The sequence below is a fragment of the Trachymyrmex septentrionalis genome, unplaced genomic scaffold (genome assembly GCF_001594115.1).
Source record: "Trachymyrmex septentrionalis isolate Tsep2-gDNA-1 unplaced genomic scaffold, Tsep1.0 scaffold44, whole genome shotgun sequence".
NCBI classification, from domain to species: domain Eukaryota; kingdom Metazoa; phylum Arthropoda; class Insecta; order Hymenoptera; family Formicidae; genus Trachymyrmex; species Trachymyrmex septentrionalis.
The window spans coordinates 994,342-1,010,047 of NW_017305611.1; the positions used below are offsets into that span (position 1 = coordinate 994,342).

Here is a 15,706-nt window from a genome sequence, read left to right on the forward strand (position 1 = left end):
GCGTATATCCAAAAATCTTTAGAAATTCTGTCTTGTGGTACAAATATCGCGGGGAGAGATTATCATAGCGAATATTACAAAATTCTTAGTTTTTTTTCTCCCTCTCTTTCTCTTTTTTTCTTTATCTTTCTCGTATCGCAGACGGGAAAGAAACGTCGCAAGTGATTTAGCGATCCTCGAAAGTGATTTAAAAGATTGTGCTGGCTCACAAGAAGGAGCTGGACGAAATTTCATCAGGAATCACATAGTTCACCGAGTTTTCCTTCAGCGCGCTTACTGTGCGAAGAAAAAGGCTTTTTGCAACTTGTAAAATGGAAAAATAGTTGTATCTCTTTCTCTCTCTCTCTCTCTCTCTCTCTCTCTCTCTCTCTCTCGCGCGCGTTCTCTCTCCCTTTCTCTCATCTCACATTCTCACCCTCAACCGCGCCTCGTCTCCGCCTTTCGGAACAGCTACAACTTTTTTCTGGATTTTTTTCTTGCATTTTTTCCTTTCTTGTTTTTTTTTTTTTTTCGCTTAAGTTCGACGAGAGTCACCCTGTGACACGCACGAAGGGCCGCAGAAGTTACCCTGTGTGCAGGTGCTAAATGCCCAAGAAATATAATCTGGGTACGCTTTTTTTTAACTGCTAAGTATCGTCCGCTGATTAAATATAATTGACTTTACTTAACATGCGTGGTGATGGCGAGGGCCGTAAAATATATCTCTTATGCGTCACGCATTCATTCTCGGGATGACGTGCGCGACGAATTTGCAAAGTGGCAGGGCGGAGAAGGTATAGCTAAACATCAAAAATGCCACTTTAGAAAAAGATGAGAAATTGGCAAATTTCAGACAGATGTAAATTATCATTCCAGGAAATTGCTCTAGGAAAAAAACAGTTATTATTCAGAAATATGTCGTTTAAGATATTAGACAAATATAATTTCTTCCTGAAAAATCGTCTTTAACAGACAACCCAAAAATTTTGAATTTATTGTCTAATTAGAGATACTTCTTGTATTCAGTCTTCAATTACGAAGATCGAAGAAACATATAATTACATAGAATAATTCTTTTAATTAACTTATTTTTTACGGGATTAACACCTAGAACGCCGAAAAGATTGTTGCGTTCATTTTAATCTTAGTTCATTTTAATCGCATTACTTTCGGTGAAGTGTCATTGCAAAATACAATAGATATACGCTTTTGATGAATTAGGCGCGTAGGGTAAAAAATAGCGTGGCGAAAGGATGCCAAAATGTTCTAATTTTTCTTCTTAATTTCGTAATAAAGAAGCTCGTTCATAATACATACGTATGTAATGGAACAAGTATACAGTTTTAATATGTAAAAGAAATACGTTGATGAAAAGATATATTCGTCGCGGATCTGCAGCGCGACGACTAGCTGAATTTGTAAAGATTTTTGGCGCACTACTCTCCGCTTCCGTACACACGCAGAATCGAGACCGCTTATTTGTAGCTCATATTTCATAATTTTAACCATGTGTGTGCGATACAATTACGTGTAATTAGCAGTATCATCATTAGACTTTTTATTATAATTAGTGTTACAAAAGCTTGATTATATTTGGATCGGACTGTAGCAATATATTCACATAACTATCGTCGTGGAAAATAAAAATTTAACGTTTACATTATACAATTATTCTTCATCATCATTCATCGAGTCGCTATTTATTTGTAGGTTCTCCTCGTCGATTCACGTAATAAATACAATTGTTTTATATAGTTACCATCATTATCATCATCATCATCAGCATCATCAGCATTATCGGCTCTCCCAACCCAATTCATCCTCGTCCATTACATATCGTTTCACGATATTCAAGAAGTATTTCCTCCTTTATGTCATATTCCCCTATATAATAATACAAATCACACGATCTATTAAAAAAAATAATAATAATAAAAAAATTAATAACCGTTCGACAAAGATCCATATCTTCGCAAAATAAACTAAGCGAAAACCGTCCCTTTTCGCCGCTTTCTATGCGCGATCGATTGTAGTTTTATTCCACCGATTATTGCGTCGATTTAATATCGAATTCTCTCAGTTATTTCGTCGATTGTAAAATACTAAGCACCGTGAGTTCATCGCGCGACACGTTGTACGCGAGATTGCACGAGAAGGGAGTAGTATCGTTTATCGCACTACTACTCGGGTACTAAAGGTATAATCGGTAATCGTGGGACCGCAGTGTCCCTGACGTTATTACGCAGAGATCGATCGTTGTGGCATTGCACTACTTCATCCTCTTTCTTTCTCTTCTTATCAACTCATTAAAATTAATTAGCGTTCGCCAATTGTTCTTACGACTACGAGACTACTAATATGAAGTATCATGAATCGCGTATCTACTGGCACTGATAACGACCGAGACGAAAGCACACAGAGCGGAGATGCGAAGTATCCGAACGAAAGGTACACGCTTACGAAAAAAATCAGTACCGCGCGAGATTGTGCGGACATTCTCGTTCGCACACAGCACTAAATTCACAATAATCAATTATTATGTACAAAAAATCCTATATCCCATCGATCGCGTCTCTTTCCTTTCGCGATACGAATGGTTTCGAGACCCGACGTGTAGCGCGTCATTTCTTCTATTTTTTTTTTTTCTGCGCCTCACACGCTTCATTGAATTGCGCGGCATGCATATGTCGTACGGAGCCACATGAATTAAATATTAACAAATATATCTAACTTATATATCCCTCGCGACACATCCAGCGACTTAATGAAACAAAATTCTAAAGATAGCCTCGTCCTGGTGATCGCCCGCTACACCCGCGAGACGAAGATCGAGCGGTTATAAGCTCTGTGGTAAATTTTCCCTTATCTTCTTACTCTGATATCTTTGTGCCCCATACTCTGAAAGAGCGTGGATGGTCGCGTTAAAAAGTTACATTCAGAATCGTGTGTTCCCATATGTGCTTAACAATGATAAGAAAAATATATATATATATATATATATTATATGTGTTGTTCGCGCGCAAAAGATAAACGTGCTCGACCGATCTTTTCGGAAGTTGTAACGGGCGATCGATCACTTAATCCTCCGGAAGTGAAAGGAACGATCACATCCAGTTTCCGACTTGTATAATCTTAAAACGATCATCACAGAAATATGATATTTCTATATCGTTTCTCTTTCGCGTCGACTTTATTGCTATGAAATGCACGTCAAATATCGTCCATGATTACAAGTATGAAACGACGCTTTCAGATTGTACAGCGAATAAACTTGTACCAAAAGAAAAGTCAAGTAGCCGCGAATCGAGATAGAAATATCGTATCGTGGATCGAAGCAACGATTTAAGGATTCCCGGAGGAGGTGTTCAGAGATTTCGTGTTGATCAAGGAAATGAATAAACTGAGGGGAAGAGAGAAGAAGCTCATCCAACAACCAGACTGGCAGTAGTTGAGGAGACGACAACGCGTGACACGATAATTTCTCCTTCATCCATCGCTTTCTCTCTAGTTCTCTTCTCCGTAAACTTATCCTCCGATCCTGGAATTCTCCCGCGATCCTTACTGACCTCCATTGCTTTGGTAAAGCACAAAGAAAGCGACGAAGATGTCTTGAGTGTTCAGTGGCACATGTCAAAGTGCCATATATACCGCTCCTGCAGGAGTGTTTACTCAGATCATCTAGATCGTTCCAAGAGAGAGAAGATCGAACGGAGGAATTATTAATTGATCATCTTCGAGACTAGTTTCGTCACTTGATCACATGTGCTGCCAAAAGACTACAATTTGTCCCCCTATGACACTCGATAGAGTATCTTTCTTCCCTTTCCATATTTTTTCGTTTACGTTTCTTGCCTTCCCGAAAGAGAGGAAGATAGATTCGCGGATTTAGCTTCTTTCTTTTCTTCATTTTTTTTATCCCTTTCTTTCTCCAGTTTCCCCTCCCTCTCTCGCTACGACGCTCCGGCGATGTCCAGGCGGTAGGTAAGACTATTCGGATGCTTCCTCGACGAGAAGGGAACCGTGGATGGGCTGCTGCTCTGCGGTATCTACCGACTCCCAGCGCTTTCTGACGACTGAGCAACCGCCGCGGGATTGTGGCTTGTTTCGTATTCCATCACCTCCTGATAGATCAGCTCCTTCCACTGATCCACCGTGTGTTCCCTCTCGTCCACGCTATGATCATATGGACCTGGTGCAGGCTACAAAATAAATTTCAGAATTTCTCATAAATTATTACACAAACGAAATATTAACGATCAATTTTATGAGTATTTATTTTAATAAAAACGAAGAAGTATATCTTGTTAAAAAAAAATTTCTTCATCACATAAAGGATAATTGTTTACAGCGATACGTTTTCACATTTACTAGAATTTAATTTTTATAATTATGATTTTTTTTAAATAATACAAATGATGGTTTTGTTGAAATACATAAAAATTTAATTACAATAATTAAATATCATGTAATTGTAGATTGCTAGAACTAATTTCAGTTTGACACTGAGCAATCTACAATTAACAATCTACAATTAATTACATAACATTTGTCCTATTAATTATTTTGATAGTCCAACAAAATTATTTCCCGATCTGTATGTAATTAAATTTTTATTTCAACAAAATCGTCATTTGTGTATTATTTTTAAAAAATTACTTGTAAAACTTTTTGTAACATTGCTCATTAGGCTTAAGATTCTTATGCATTTTGATGGAAAACAAAATTATTTTTGGACCTGTATTTAGCTAATTTTTGAAGTAATTTTTCAGTAAAATCGTTCTTTTTATGTATACTTTTTTTAGATATAAAAAAATTGTAATGCAATTTCTCAAATTAAATCAATGACTCCTGAGTAAATCCTGTTTTTCCTGATTTTCGGAGAAGACAGTACGATTGAAAAGGACCATCTATTCACGCGATCAATCGATAGAGCCTACTTACAGCATTGACTTCCCCCTCGTCGTACCAGACGTTTATGTAATTGTGCAGCAACGCCTCGTCCACGGAAATGCGTCGCTCCGGGTCGATCACGAGCATGCGCGATAATAGATCCCTAGCTTGGCTCGCTAGAAAAGGAAGTAAAAACCATGAAAGGAAAAGCCAGGAAGAGCCAAAGGCAAGGCGATGACGAGAATGCGGATAATCTCGATGTCCGCGCGCCAGAACATTTGCGTCTCGCGATCAATCTCGCGGTACAGGGCGTCGACTTGCTGACCTACTCACCTTTTAATCTATTGTGTTCTGAGGAGTCCGAGGGGAATAGGACATCCGGAAATAGCCTTTCAAAGGGATAGCCTGGATATCGTGGCCTGTTCTCTACGTAATTTCTGACGGTCGGCTGCAGTCGTTGCATGAATTCCTGCGCCGGTGTACCAAGTTGTTCTACAGATAAGAGTAACTATTTTATGATACAGTGGCAGGGAATCTACGAGATAATTATCATTATCCCTTATTTAACAAAAAAAATCAATATTAAGAAGAGTACTGTAAGATTATATCATGATTATCTTGACAATAAAAATTATTAGAAGATTATATATCTGCTTATGAAAAAGTGATGATGATTATCTGCTTACATTGAAAAAAAGATCATGAATCTGGTATACGCGTTAATTATTCATGAGATAAAAAATGTCATAATTAATTAAATAATTACGATTACACAATAAAAAATATTAAATAATGATGTACAAATATTGTTGAATGTTAATGCAAATAATTTTATAAATTCTAATAAAATCATTTATCATCTATGTTTTAGTTGATTTCTCGATGACACATTTTCAGAATGGATTATAACATAGCAACATCATGGAATTTTATTTTGCATCCCTTTAATTCTATTCTGCACATTTTACAGAATTTTATTTTATAAACATTGCGCGCGGATTATTATCAGTGTATCAGCTAATATTATAATAATTATTGTTATCATTATGGAAAATTCGGTCTTACCGATTATCTTGTTCCACTGGTCAATGTGATCCGTGCCCGGAAATAATACGCCACCGCGTATCATCTCGCCCATGATGCACCCCACCGACCAGATGTCCACATTCTCTTTGTAGCCCATGCCCAGAATCACCTAGCAAGAAAAAAAAACGAATGAGTGAAACGGATCGAACTAATCAGAAACAAATTGTGCGAAAAATTACGAGAGAATCTAACTCACCTCCGGCGCCCGATAATATCGTGTGACGACGTAGGGCGTCATCATAAATGTGGTACCGGCGGTCCTCGCCAAGCCAAAGTCGAGAATCTTTAGCGTACAGTCAGATTTTACGACAATATTGCTTGGCTTTAGATCCTATGCGAGGAACAAAGTCAAATTTTAGAGATTTATCTGAAGAATCGTGAAAGAAAAAATAATTAAAACGTCGTAGAATACCAATACTTAATATCGTAAGAAGATGCCATGCGAGCGATTAATAATAATCGCAAAGTGGCGAGTCAGTCACGAGTCAACGCTGTTCCAGCTATTTCCAGCTATATGAATTTTAATTTCTAGCGCGTTAATTACGTAGACAATTCCGCAATCGTTGCGCCGCGTTCTCATTTTTAATGAAAGCGCGACGCCGGTTTAGCTATTCTATTATAACGTGCGGTGCACCGGGAAATTAATCGGAACGGCGGCAGTTATTTCTTTCCGCGGCGGGACAACAGCAACCGCGGGACTACGGTATGCAGGAATGGTCGTCGTTAATGAATCTCGTTACGGTAGATTAAATGGCTCTGCCCGTTATGCAATTTTCATCGGGGCGCAACGCGTGAATAGCTAACGTCACCTACCCTGTGGATAATGCCGGCGGAGTGCAAGTGCTTGATGCCGCACAGCATCTGGTAGAGGAGATACGACATACGCTCGTGGTCCAGATCCATCTGGATCACTTGGCATAGATTAGCGTCCATGAGCTCCATCACCAGATACACGTCTTGAAACTCATCCAGCGACCGTTGCGGCGTGAACGCGTTCAGGAGACCGATTATCTGCAAGACGACAAATCGTAAATCGACGAATCGATTTTGTTTTCGAAATCCTTAGACAATGTTTAGATATGGTGAATAAAATTCATTCTTTTTTTGACTTCTTTCTCTGACTTAAATTATTCAGATCTTAAACTTATCTCTCTCTCTCTCTCTCTCTCTCTCTCTCTCTCTCTCTCGAAATTACGTGAACCTATTTACATTGTTATTTCAACGCAATTCAACACCTCGATTCTCTTAAACAGAATTAAAAACGGGATTGAAATAAATTGCAGGAAATTGAAAACTATTAACCCGATTAAGATAAACACTTATTGTACAAATATACTTTAATTTTAATTCTTATCATAATCCCTCAATTTATAATTCTGTTAACAACTATTCTGTCAGAAATTATTTGATGACAAGGATAAATTACGATTGTGTCGAGATAATGGCTAGAAACTACTGGCGATATACTGTTATTCGTCGTTGTAACATTTTCTCATTTAGCTCTGTGTAGCTTTCTTCCATGCATTTCTATCTAATTTAATTGGGAGGAATGACAAAGAGTTTTACATTCATTTGTATAACAATACAGTACAAAGCGCAACTACAATTCTCACGAAATAATGTTACATATCAAGACACGTACTGTACACGTGTTTGACTCAACGGTAAGGTTTAAATGAGATACTTACATTTTATAGCAATTTAAAAAAATTAAGTAATATTTTTCGCAATAAATTATTCGCAGTTTTTAAGAGTTCTTGTTAACATCAAATTATTGATATTCTTCTAAGATATTTGTTAGCACTAATATTATTGAATTGCTTGTTAATTTAATAAATGAAATTACTACTTCATAGTTTTGTTCATGATTGCGTTACAAGACTGAAAAAGACTTTTGGCGTGCGGTTAAATTTATAGAATTGAATATGTAATATAAATTCACACCGTAATATTTAAGCACTAAGATCTTCGACCGATAATAGGATTTCTCTTACTTAATTAGATTTACTCTCATTGGTCCAATTTAGAATTATAATTGTTTAAAAAAAAATTATTATGATATTTACAATGTGCGTTCCCAAAATATATATTCACGTCATTCGTGTCACGCACAAAGAATGGTCGCAACGGAATAAAATTAAAGAACTTACGTTTTTGTGATTGACCAACTTCATGAGCTTGAACTCTCTGTAGGCCCTCTTCGCATGTGTCACGTTTTGAAAAGGTCTGGATAGCTTCTTGATCGCCACATTTTGCGCAGTGACGGTATCATACGCCGCGCTGCAACAAAGATGGAGGGAAACATTCAAGATCGTTCGATCAAACACGCTTGAACGCGCGATTTCGTCAAACTAAATGCATCAAACTAAAATAAATAATTGAAAGCGAAATATTCTGTTAGTTAAAAATTTTCATCTACATTTACTTAATTTCCAGTTGTGATAAGCGTGCCTATATCACGTCCGTGTGGCACAATTTAATGAGATTTTTCGATAAGATATTTTCAATTTAATAAAATAATTATTATTAATTTAAATAACGATTTCATAAAAACAATTGTTTTAATAAAAAGAAAAAAAAAACCTATTCGAATAAAAACAGAGCACGCGTTTTATCGAGAAAAATTTCTCGTGTTAATGTATAAAATAATGAACTCACAGAAGTTTAATTTAAAAAAATGAAATTAAGCGAAAAATAGCTACTAAAATGATGTGGAGAAACTATTCCGCAAGAAAAGGTCAAAGAAATGTGCGCCAAATTTTCAGCGACAGCTGCAGCGAATTTAATATGTTATCAGTTGGACGTGATATAAGCTCTTTGATACAAAATAAAATACTATAAGGTAGGAAGACAGAAAGTGGAGCAGACAGAAAAATAGATACACTCGCAGCGTATATAATCTGTATAAGTCGTGGATTTTACTCACCATACGATACCCTGAGCGCCGACGCCACGCGGAACGACGTCGACGTATCTCTCGGGTATGCAAAGCTCGGTGTCGCCGAAAATGTGACGACGATAGCCGCTCCGAATGTTGCTCGATTCCGTCGCGTTCGTCGCCATTACCTCTTTTTAAATGTTCTTTAATTTTCTCTTTCTCCCCCTATTTCTCTCTCTAGCTCTCGTGGCGGCTCTCGTGCCTTAACTTAGGTAGTGTATATCACGGCTTTAGCTACCAAACCAACGACACAAGGACTACAGGAAACGAAAACGATCAAGCTGATCGCGACAACGGAGAAAATTTATCGTCGTCAGGTTTCGACAACACTAGCGAAAATACGTTTTCAATGATTAAATGGCGCAAGTTACGAGTTGACGATGGAACTCACTTTATTTTGTTAATATCACAATTTATTAAATAAGAAAAGAACAATCCGCACAATAATTAACATCATTATTAATTAAACGTTTAATTAATTAAACGTTAAACAATTGAGGTTTATACAAATATTTATATCAATTGTATTATAACTCCTATTTTGAAAATATCTTTCTTAATTGATATTAAAAACTTATTAGTGTTTCAAATCCATTTACATCGCGAAAGAAATTGCCCAAGAATTTAATTAAAATACACCTATGGCAACAGATGACGAATTTAATTTTATTGTTTATCGCGAGCATGTAGGAACTTGCTGAAAGATATTAAATTATATTTTGCGCCTTGCGTTGCAAAACGTGTCGTGTTTCGCGAAACATAATTTTTCTCCGTCGACCGCCACAACAACGTCACCGACAGCATTCTCAAAGGACAAACGAGCATGATGTATAACTGTTGGAACGAGCTCGAGTTAAGCCCGTCGTTCCACCTGGCAATCCTTCAAAGACCTCTCTCTCCTTCTCTTTTTCTCTCTCGATTTTCCTTCAAGAACAGCGTCGCGAGAATTCGTGCTTGATTATCGGAACCATCCGTACAATATAAGGCGTCTTTTTTTTTCAGTGTACAACATATTTTGCGCCAATGTAAATCGCGAATAAATCAATGGTGCGAGAAAGGATGGATCCAAAAACCATGCAATAAGGATAAGCAAAATCGGCAAAATAAAAGAATATAAAAATCAAATTAAAATTGTTAATAGGGTTGCTGTGTGATACAGTTGAAAAATTCTGCACTATATAGCTATTATTTTAAATTATATTTTATAGATATATAATTCAGAAAATATATAGATACATGTGTATATATAAAAGTTTTATAAAAATGAAATAAAAAATGAAATGTGCATAAAAAAAGATTAAAATAAATAGTTTATCAAGCCACAAGTACGTTATTATGTTTCTTATAAGAAACTATAATTTTATAATTCTATAAAACTATTAATTTTAATTTTTAAACTTTTAAATCATTAAATATTAAATTAGTTAATCAACTTATTAATTTTTTCAATGATTTTTTTACTTCAGGTGTCAAATTACATCATAAAAGACTTCGATTTTATGACTTAAAAATACTTCGCAGTTGTGGCTCGTTAAACGGACGCGATTTAATTATCAGTCAGACCAAACTGGAAAAATAACGAGCGGTACCAAAAATATACTGCTAGAAAGCACGTGAAAGGCATGCGGATCTTTCATCGTATAATCGTAAGTATAGGGATGGTTCTTCACGACAGAACATTACCTTCGTCCTACCTTTCAAAATATCGTGTTGGTCTCCGAGATCGTTTCCTCATAAAATCACATTCGACGGTCGGTTAAACGCGATCAAACGAGCTCAGAACTCTCTCTCGCTCCTATTCAAACACTTCTGTGTGCCTTACAACTTTAGAATAATGATAAAAGCCACCGGGTATATTCGCACAGATTTCAAGAAATCATTAACCTTCTCCCTCCGAGAAATTCTGTGACTTCAAAACTGCGGACATACTATATATCTGAATTTTTTACAAGTTTACGTACAAGTTCTCACGCTTCTACAAAAATAAAGTTTCTATAAAAAGTGCAACACTATAAATTTAAGATGATCTTTTCTTAAAAGCATAATAATAAAAAAGGTACAGTTCAAAACAAACAGGTCGATATAACATTAGTTTGACCTACATTTTTAAAGAAATTAACAAGAAAAGTAATTTCAAAATAGAAACCAAAATTTAGATTTGATTTACCGAATTCTTCAAAACGTTTTACGTTGTATTTAAATTTAATTATTTTAATGATTATTGAAAGTCTTAAAATATATATATTGATATTTTCGTAAATTCTTACCGATGCACTTTAGTAGACCATATAAGGAATTAATGAATTTCCACATGTAAACCATTTCCTTCGCTTTATTTGAATTCATTTCGGAATACGCATTTCTCTCGATATGTCGAATTTTCGGAATATATTTTATTTCCAAGAAATGCTACTAACTCGAAATACTTTTCAGTGGCATTTTATCATCATCTCGATCGTAGCAATATCAAGATACTTTTCGTAACTGTGAATTTTTATGGTTACTTTCATGAGAGCTTCACTACAACATTTTCTTAGACATCAACATTTTACAATATTATATTGAAATTAAAAGGATAACGCCTGATTAAAATATTTTTTTATTTTTATAGGATAATAAAATATTTTAATATTAGCAAAAATTATCCTTCGGTATTCCTGATAACGCTAGAATTAATGTGTAGGTCACAGATTCCTCCGTGGATAATATCCGGCCGTCGTTATCCGATTTCCTTTTGCATCCTGACCTACCTTCCGTGCACACGAAATCAGCCGTCCTTTTCGAGAGCAGCTCGCTTCTCGAGGGGCGTGACAAAACGAAAAGGTGTCTCGCATATTTCCCGTAATGGACTACGCCACGGCAGAATTTTTATCGAAAACCGATATCCGCATTCCCTTCGTTCGTCCATTCGTTCGACTTACCTGCATGCTACGACTACCATGTATTGTTCGAGATTGCGCTTTCTCGGATAATGCAGTATTTTAGTTCCTATCGAACGTTAGAAAGGAGAGACACGTACGAGGCACCGAGAAAAACGATCCAAGGAACGATCATCGTGATAGACCATCGCTTATTCGATCGATAATGTTTGCTATGAATTTCAACAATCTATGAGTTCGGGACATAAACCGACCATCACACTAATGCTAGATCGTTAAGGCCGTTGTCCGACTGCAGTTGTGCTCAACCTAATGATCACATTAGTGTTCACCAGTATAAAAATTTTTATAAAAATTTATTTCACTTTTATACAGTATAAGATATCCCATAATGTGTTTATACAAGTTTTTTTTATACAATATAAAATGCCTGCCGCCTTCGCTACTGTCGAAAAAATAGCGTTTTTTACTTACTTTGCTACTTGCTTTGCTCAATGATTTCTTAAAAACAAATATCGGAAGTCGATTCAGACAAACTTTGTATTATTTCTTGTGATATCAAGTTTTATGTCTCATTGTTTCAAAACATTGTTAAGAAAAACTTTTTACAGTGAATGTATACGTATATATGTATATATATTTTAAACATTTCAACTTTAAAGTGGAATATCTCGATTTTTAATCCCGCTCCGAGTATTGTGTTTTAAAGCGCATATATTGATGACACTAAAATAAGTTTTTTTCTGTGAAGTTTCAGAAAAATTTAAAAAAAAATGTATTTTTTCGGAGAACGTCTTTAATAATCGGAGGAAGAGAGAAAAGTGGATACAATGGTACTTGCGAAATTATCAGATCTACTGGAAGAACAAATTAAAAGGTATAATAACCTATCATTAAGTCCTCTTCCTACTTTAACGAAAACTTGAGAAACTCAAAACTTAAATTTGTCTTAAGTTTGTAAAAGAAAATAAATTATAAAATGCAGAGAACATTCTGATTTTGTAATTTCAAATTCTAATTTTGCTGAAACGTTAAAAGATGATCGTAATTACAGTAAACGTTCACAATGATATCACAAGAGACAAATCATAATTAAATTCAATGTTTTATGAGTTAATTCGTATTATTTAACAAATGGAATATATATAAAATAAAACAGTATTAAAATAAAAAGAAAACAGGACATTCTATATTACTTTATAATAATTTTAGTTAAGTTTTAATTAAAATTTGTAAATTTTGATTTCAAATCCTTAGTCACAATTTCCTTTCTGTTGGTGTATTACCTCTTTCTCTATCTATTTATTTCTTATTAAATCTTCACTCCAATATCTTTATCTATTATGGATTGTTGCGACGTAAATACCGCCCTAAATATCTTCCAGATGACGGCATCTATTCAGTGCCCGGATATTTACAAGAAAAAGAGCGCCATCGATTTAATTCGTCTCGTCTGAAAATCGGATATCGACGGCAAGAACGACGACGAGGAACGCCGTGAAACTGTCAACGAGGACGATTTTTCCAACATTACGCCGTCGGCTTACAAGGAAGGGGCGTTGTACGTCTCGTCGTCGTTGCTCTCCGTCGCCGAAAACTCGCATACTCTTGCGAAATCCTGACATCTCCTCTCATTCTGAATCGAATTCCCCGATTTACTCTACCCCTCCCCCGTTCCTCTGGCAAACGGTGTCTCCCATTTCCTTTACCGTTGATCTCAGTTGGTCCCCGAGCGCGAATAAGAAAAATCGTAGTTAACCCTCTTTCCCCCTTTGATATATGTCGACATAACAATACGACGTACGCTCGGCTTCAAATCCACCTCGAAACTTTTACGTGTGATAGATATCATCATTGTTATCGATTGCATACGCAGCTTGAGAGAAAGTAGATGACGTTATTTTATCCAGGAAACGGATATATCACTGGGGCATATCACAGCAAAACGTTATAAACATCGCGTGCAATAGATAAAATTTTTCATGTGGCTGCGTATTCGATATTGGATATTGAATATTGAAACTGGATCAGTAGGCTTTTCGAGTTCTCTCGAATTATAATATTTTATATATTAATTTTTATTTTCGTAAAATCATTAGAATCGTATGGAATTTCACTGCGACTTTGCTGGAATTTCTAAGGAAGATTCGTCGATTCTCGATACTCGTATGTGTCTCCCCTTAATTCTAATAGACTAATAATTCTAAAAAAAAAAAAAAAAAAAAAAAAAACTGCGAAATATAATACAGTAACTATCGAACCACTCACCAGACTATCCCCTGCGCGCCCGATCCGATAGGCTTGAGATTTTGATAGCGTTTCAGGATGGTGAACTTGGTGTCCCCGACCTCGACCGTGTAGAACATGGCGGATAGCCGGGTTGTCATGTCAGGCCCCAGGTAAGGCATGCGCCTCGGTGTTCGTCTCTCCTGCTGCTGCTGCACCTGCGCCGCCGCCTGCACCTGCACACCGTCCACCCCGCTGGAGCACTCCTGGTGCGCACGACGGGGACTTACGCTCTTAGCCACTTTGGACGTGAGATTTTCAGGGCACCCACGGAATAGTAGCACTGACAATGCTGACGGGTACCTCCACTGGGCTGCGCTGCACCTGCAAGTGCCACGTCAGACCGCTCCTGCGGCAGATCGCGTCTCTGCCCGATGAGTCTCTACGTGCCCCAGAATTGTCTGCAACAAGAAAAGGATCAGGGCGAAAGTTCGTATAAATCCGTTGTGATAACTGACAATTAAAATTGATATTATTTATTATATTTTGTCGCAGTTAAAAAGTATATGGTACAAATCCTCAAATGATAATAATTCACGATAAACCAAAATAGATAGACCGAAAAAAAGTGTATTGTGTGTGTGTGTGTGTTTCTAGCATCTGTGATTTTATATTACTATTTAATTATATATTACCATAATTATGATTATTATTGCTAGTCATTTATGAGATAATAATATAAAATATGATTGGTCCAAAAATAACTACATATAAAATAAACGTAATAAGTAGATAAATTATAATAATTATATAATTATTTTATATTAATAACTATTTTATTTTAATAACATTTATATAATAATAATAATGACAATTATTTATAGTCGTTGTCAGTGTCAATTATACAAGGTGTCCCATTTTAATATTCCATCCTAAATAACTGTTTTATTTTTTAACAACTTAAAAAAAATGTTTCAGACAAAAGTTGTATGGCTTTGAGGAGGATATAAGATGGTGTCATTAGTTTGATCTTGAATAATTGTATGAAGATAACCTTCAAGCAATTATTCAAGGTAATTTGGGGTTGGACTTTAAAATGAGACACTCTGTATGTATTTATTACATTATATATATTTGTTGATAGAACTATACATATACATATAATTATTATTATTACTAACATTACGGAAATAATAAACATAATAATAATCATAGTCATATTTAAATATAGTCACAAGTACCACAAACTTTTTTCTCAGTGCAGCTGTATTATTTTGATTTATTCATAGTACTTTGGCGACAGTAGAACAGCATTTTGTTATCAAGAAATTCAAAAAGGAAAAAAAAAAAAAGAAAAATGAGATCTAAAAGTGTGACATTTCACGTGAGAATTTCACAATCTTATTATAAATTATAATTTCTCTCAAGGACGCGACAAAGTGCACGCGACGCAATATGACGCGATATTTGCAACATAAACAATCGAAATTATATCACTTGTGCAAGCTTAATTAACGTCATTTACGCAGAACTGTGCGTAATTGATTTATGCGTACAATAAACAAGCGTAAATTAACGTCAAGGAAATACAAAAGTTAAAGATAAAAAATGAGTTCGTTACACTTTCCATCACTAAAGAGAGTTACTCTGACAGGAAAGTAGAACTCCAATTCAAATCGAATTATCATATAGTTGGATTAGATGAGAA

At 35.7% G+C, this 15,706-nt stretch overlaps 1 protein-coding gene across 2 annotated transcripts; it reads right to left on the minus strand.

Annotated features, from left to right (window-relative positions):
* Nucleotides 1-4,025: 4,025 nt before the first annotated feature.
* Nucleotides 4,026-14,394, minus strand: LOC108751427 (stress-activated protein kinase JNK). 2 transcript variants are annotated; one of them, XM_018491626.1, is made up of 9 exons: nucleotides 14,041-14,108; nucleotides 8,882-9,127; nucleotides 8,106-8,235; nucleotides 6,769-6,966; nucleotides 6,152-6,286; nucleotides 5,935-6,064; nucleotides 5,203-5,361; nucleotides 4,921-5,045; nucleotides 4,026-4,178 (listed from the first exon to the last, which is right to left on the minus strand). In XM_018491626.1, exons 2-9 carry the CDS (start codon nucleotides 9,016-9,018, stop codon nucleotides 4,026-4,028), a joined length of 1,167 nt encoding a protein of 388 aa, XP_018347128.1. In that variant the 5' UTR covers nucleotides 9,019-9,127; nucleotides 14,041-14,108. The 2 variants fall into 2 exon arrangements, with proteins under 2 accessions (XP_018347128.1, XP_018347129.1); XM_018491627.1 differs by lacking the exon at nucleotides 8,882-9,127 and having other exon boundaries at nucleotides 14,041-14,394.
* Nucleotides 14,395-15,706: the final 1,312 nt, after the last annotated feature.

Excerpts from the sequence above, each read along its gene's own strand:
- LOC108751427 (XM_018491627.1), bottom strand. The coding sequence starts at position 14,180 with ATGCCTTACCTGGGGCCTGACATGACAACCCGGCTATCCGCCATGTTC. Across the intron at positions 6,287-6,768 it reads CCGCCGGCATTATCCACAGG|GATCTAAAGCCAAGCAATAT; the intron begins GTAGGTGACGTT and ends TTCCTCGCATAG. Across the intron at positions 5,046-5,202 it reads AGAACACAATAGATTAAAAG|CGAGCCAAGCTAGGGATCTA; the intron begins GTGAGTAGGTCA and ends TTCCTTTTCTAG.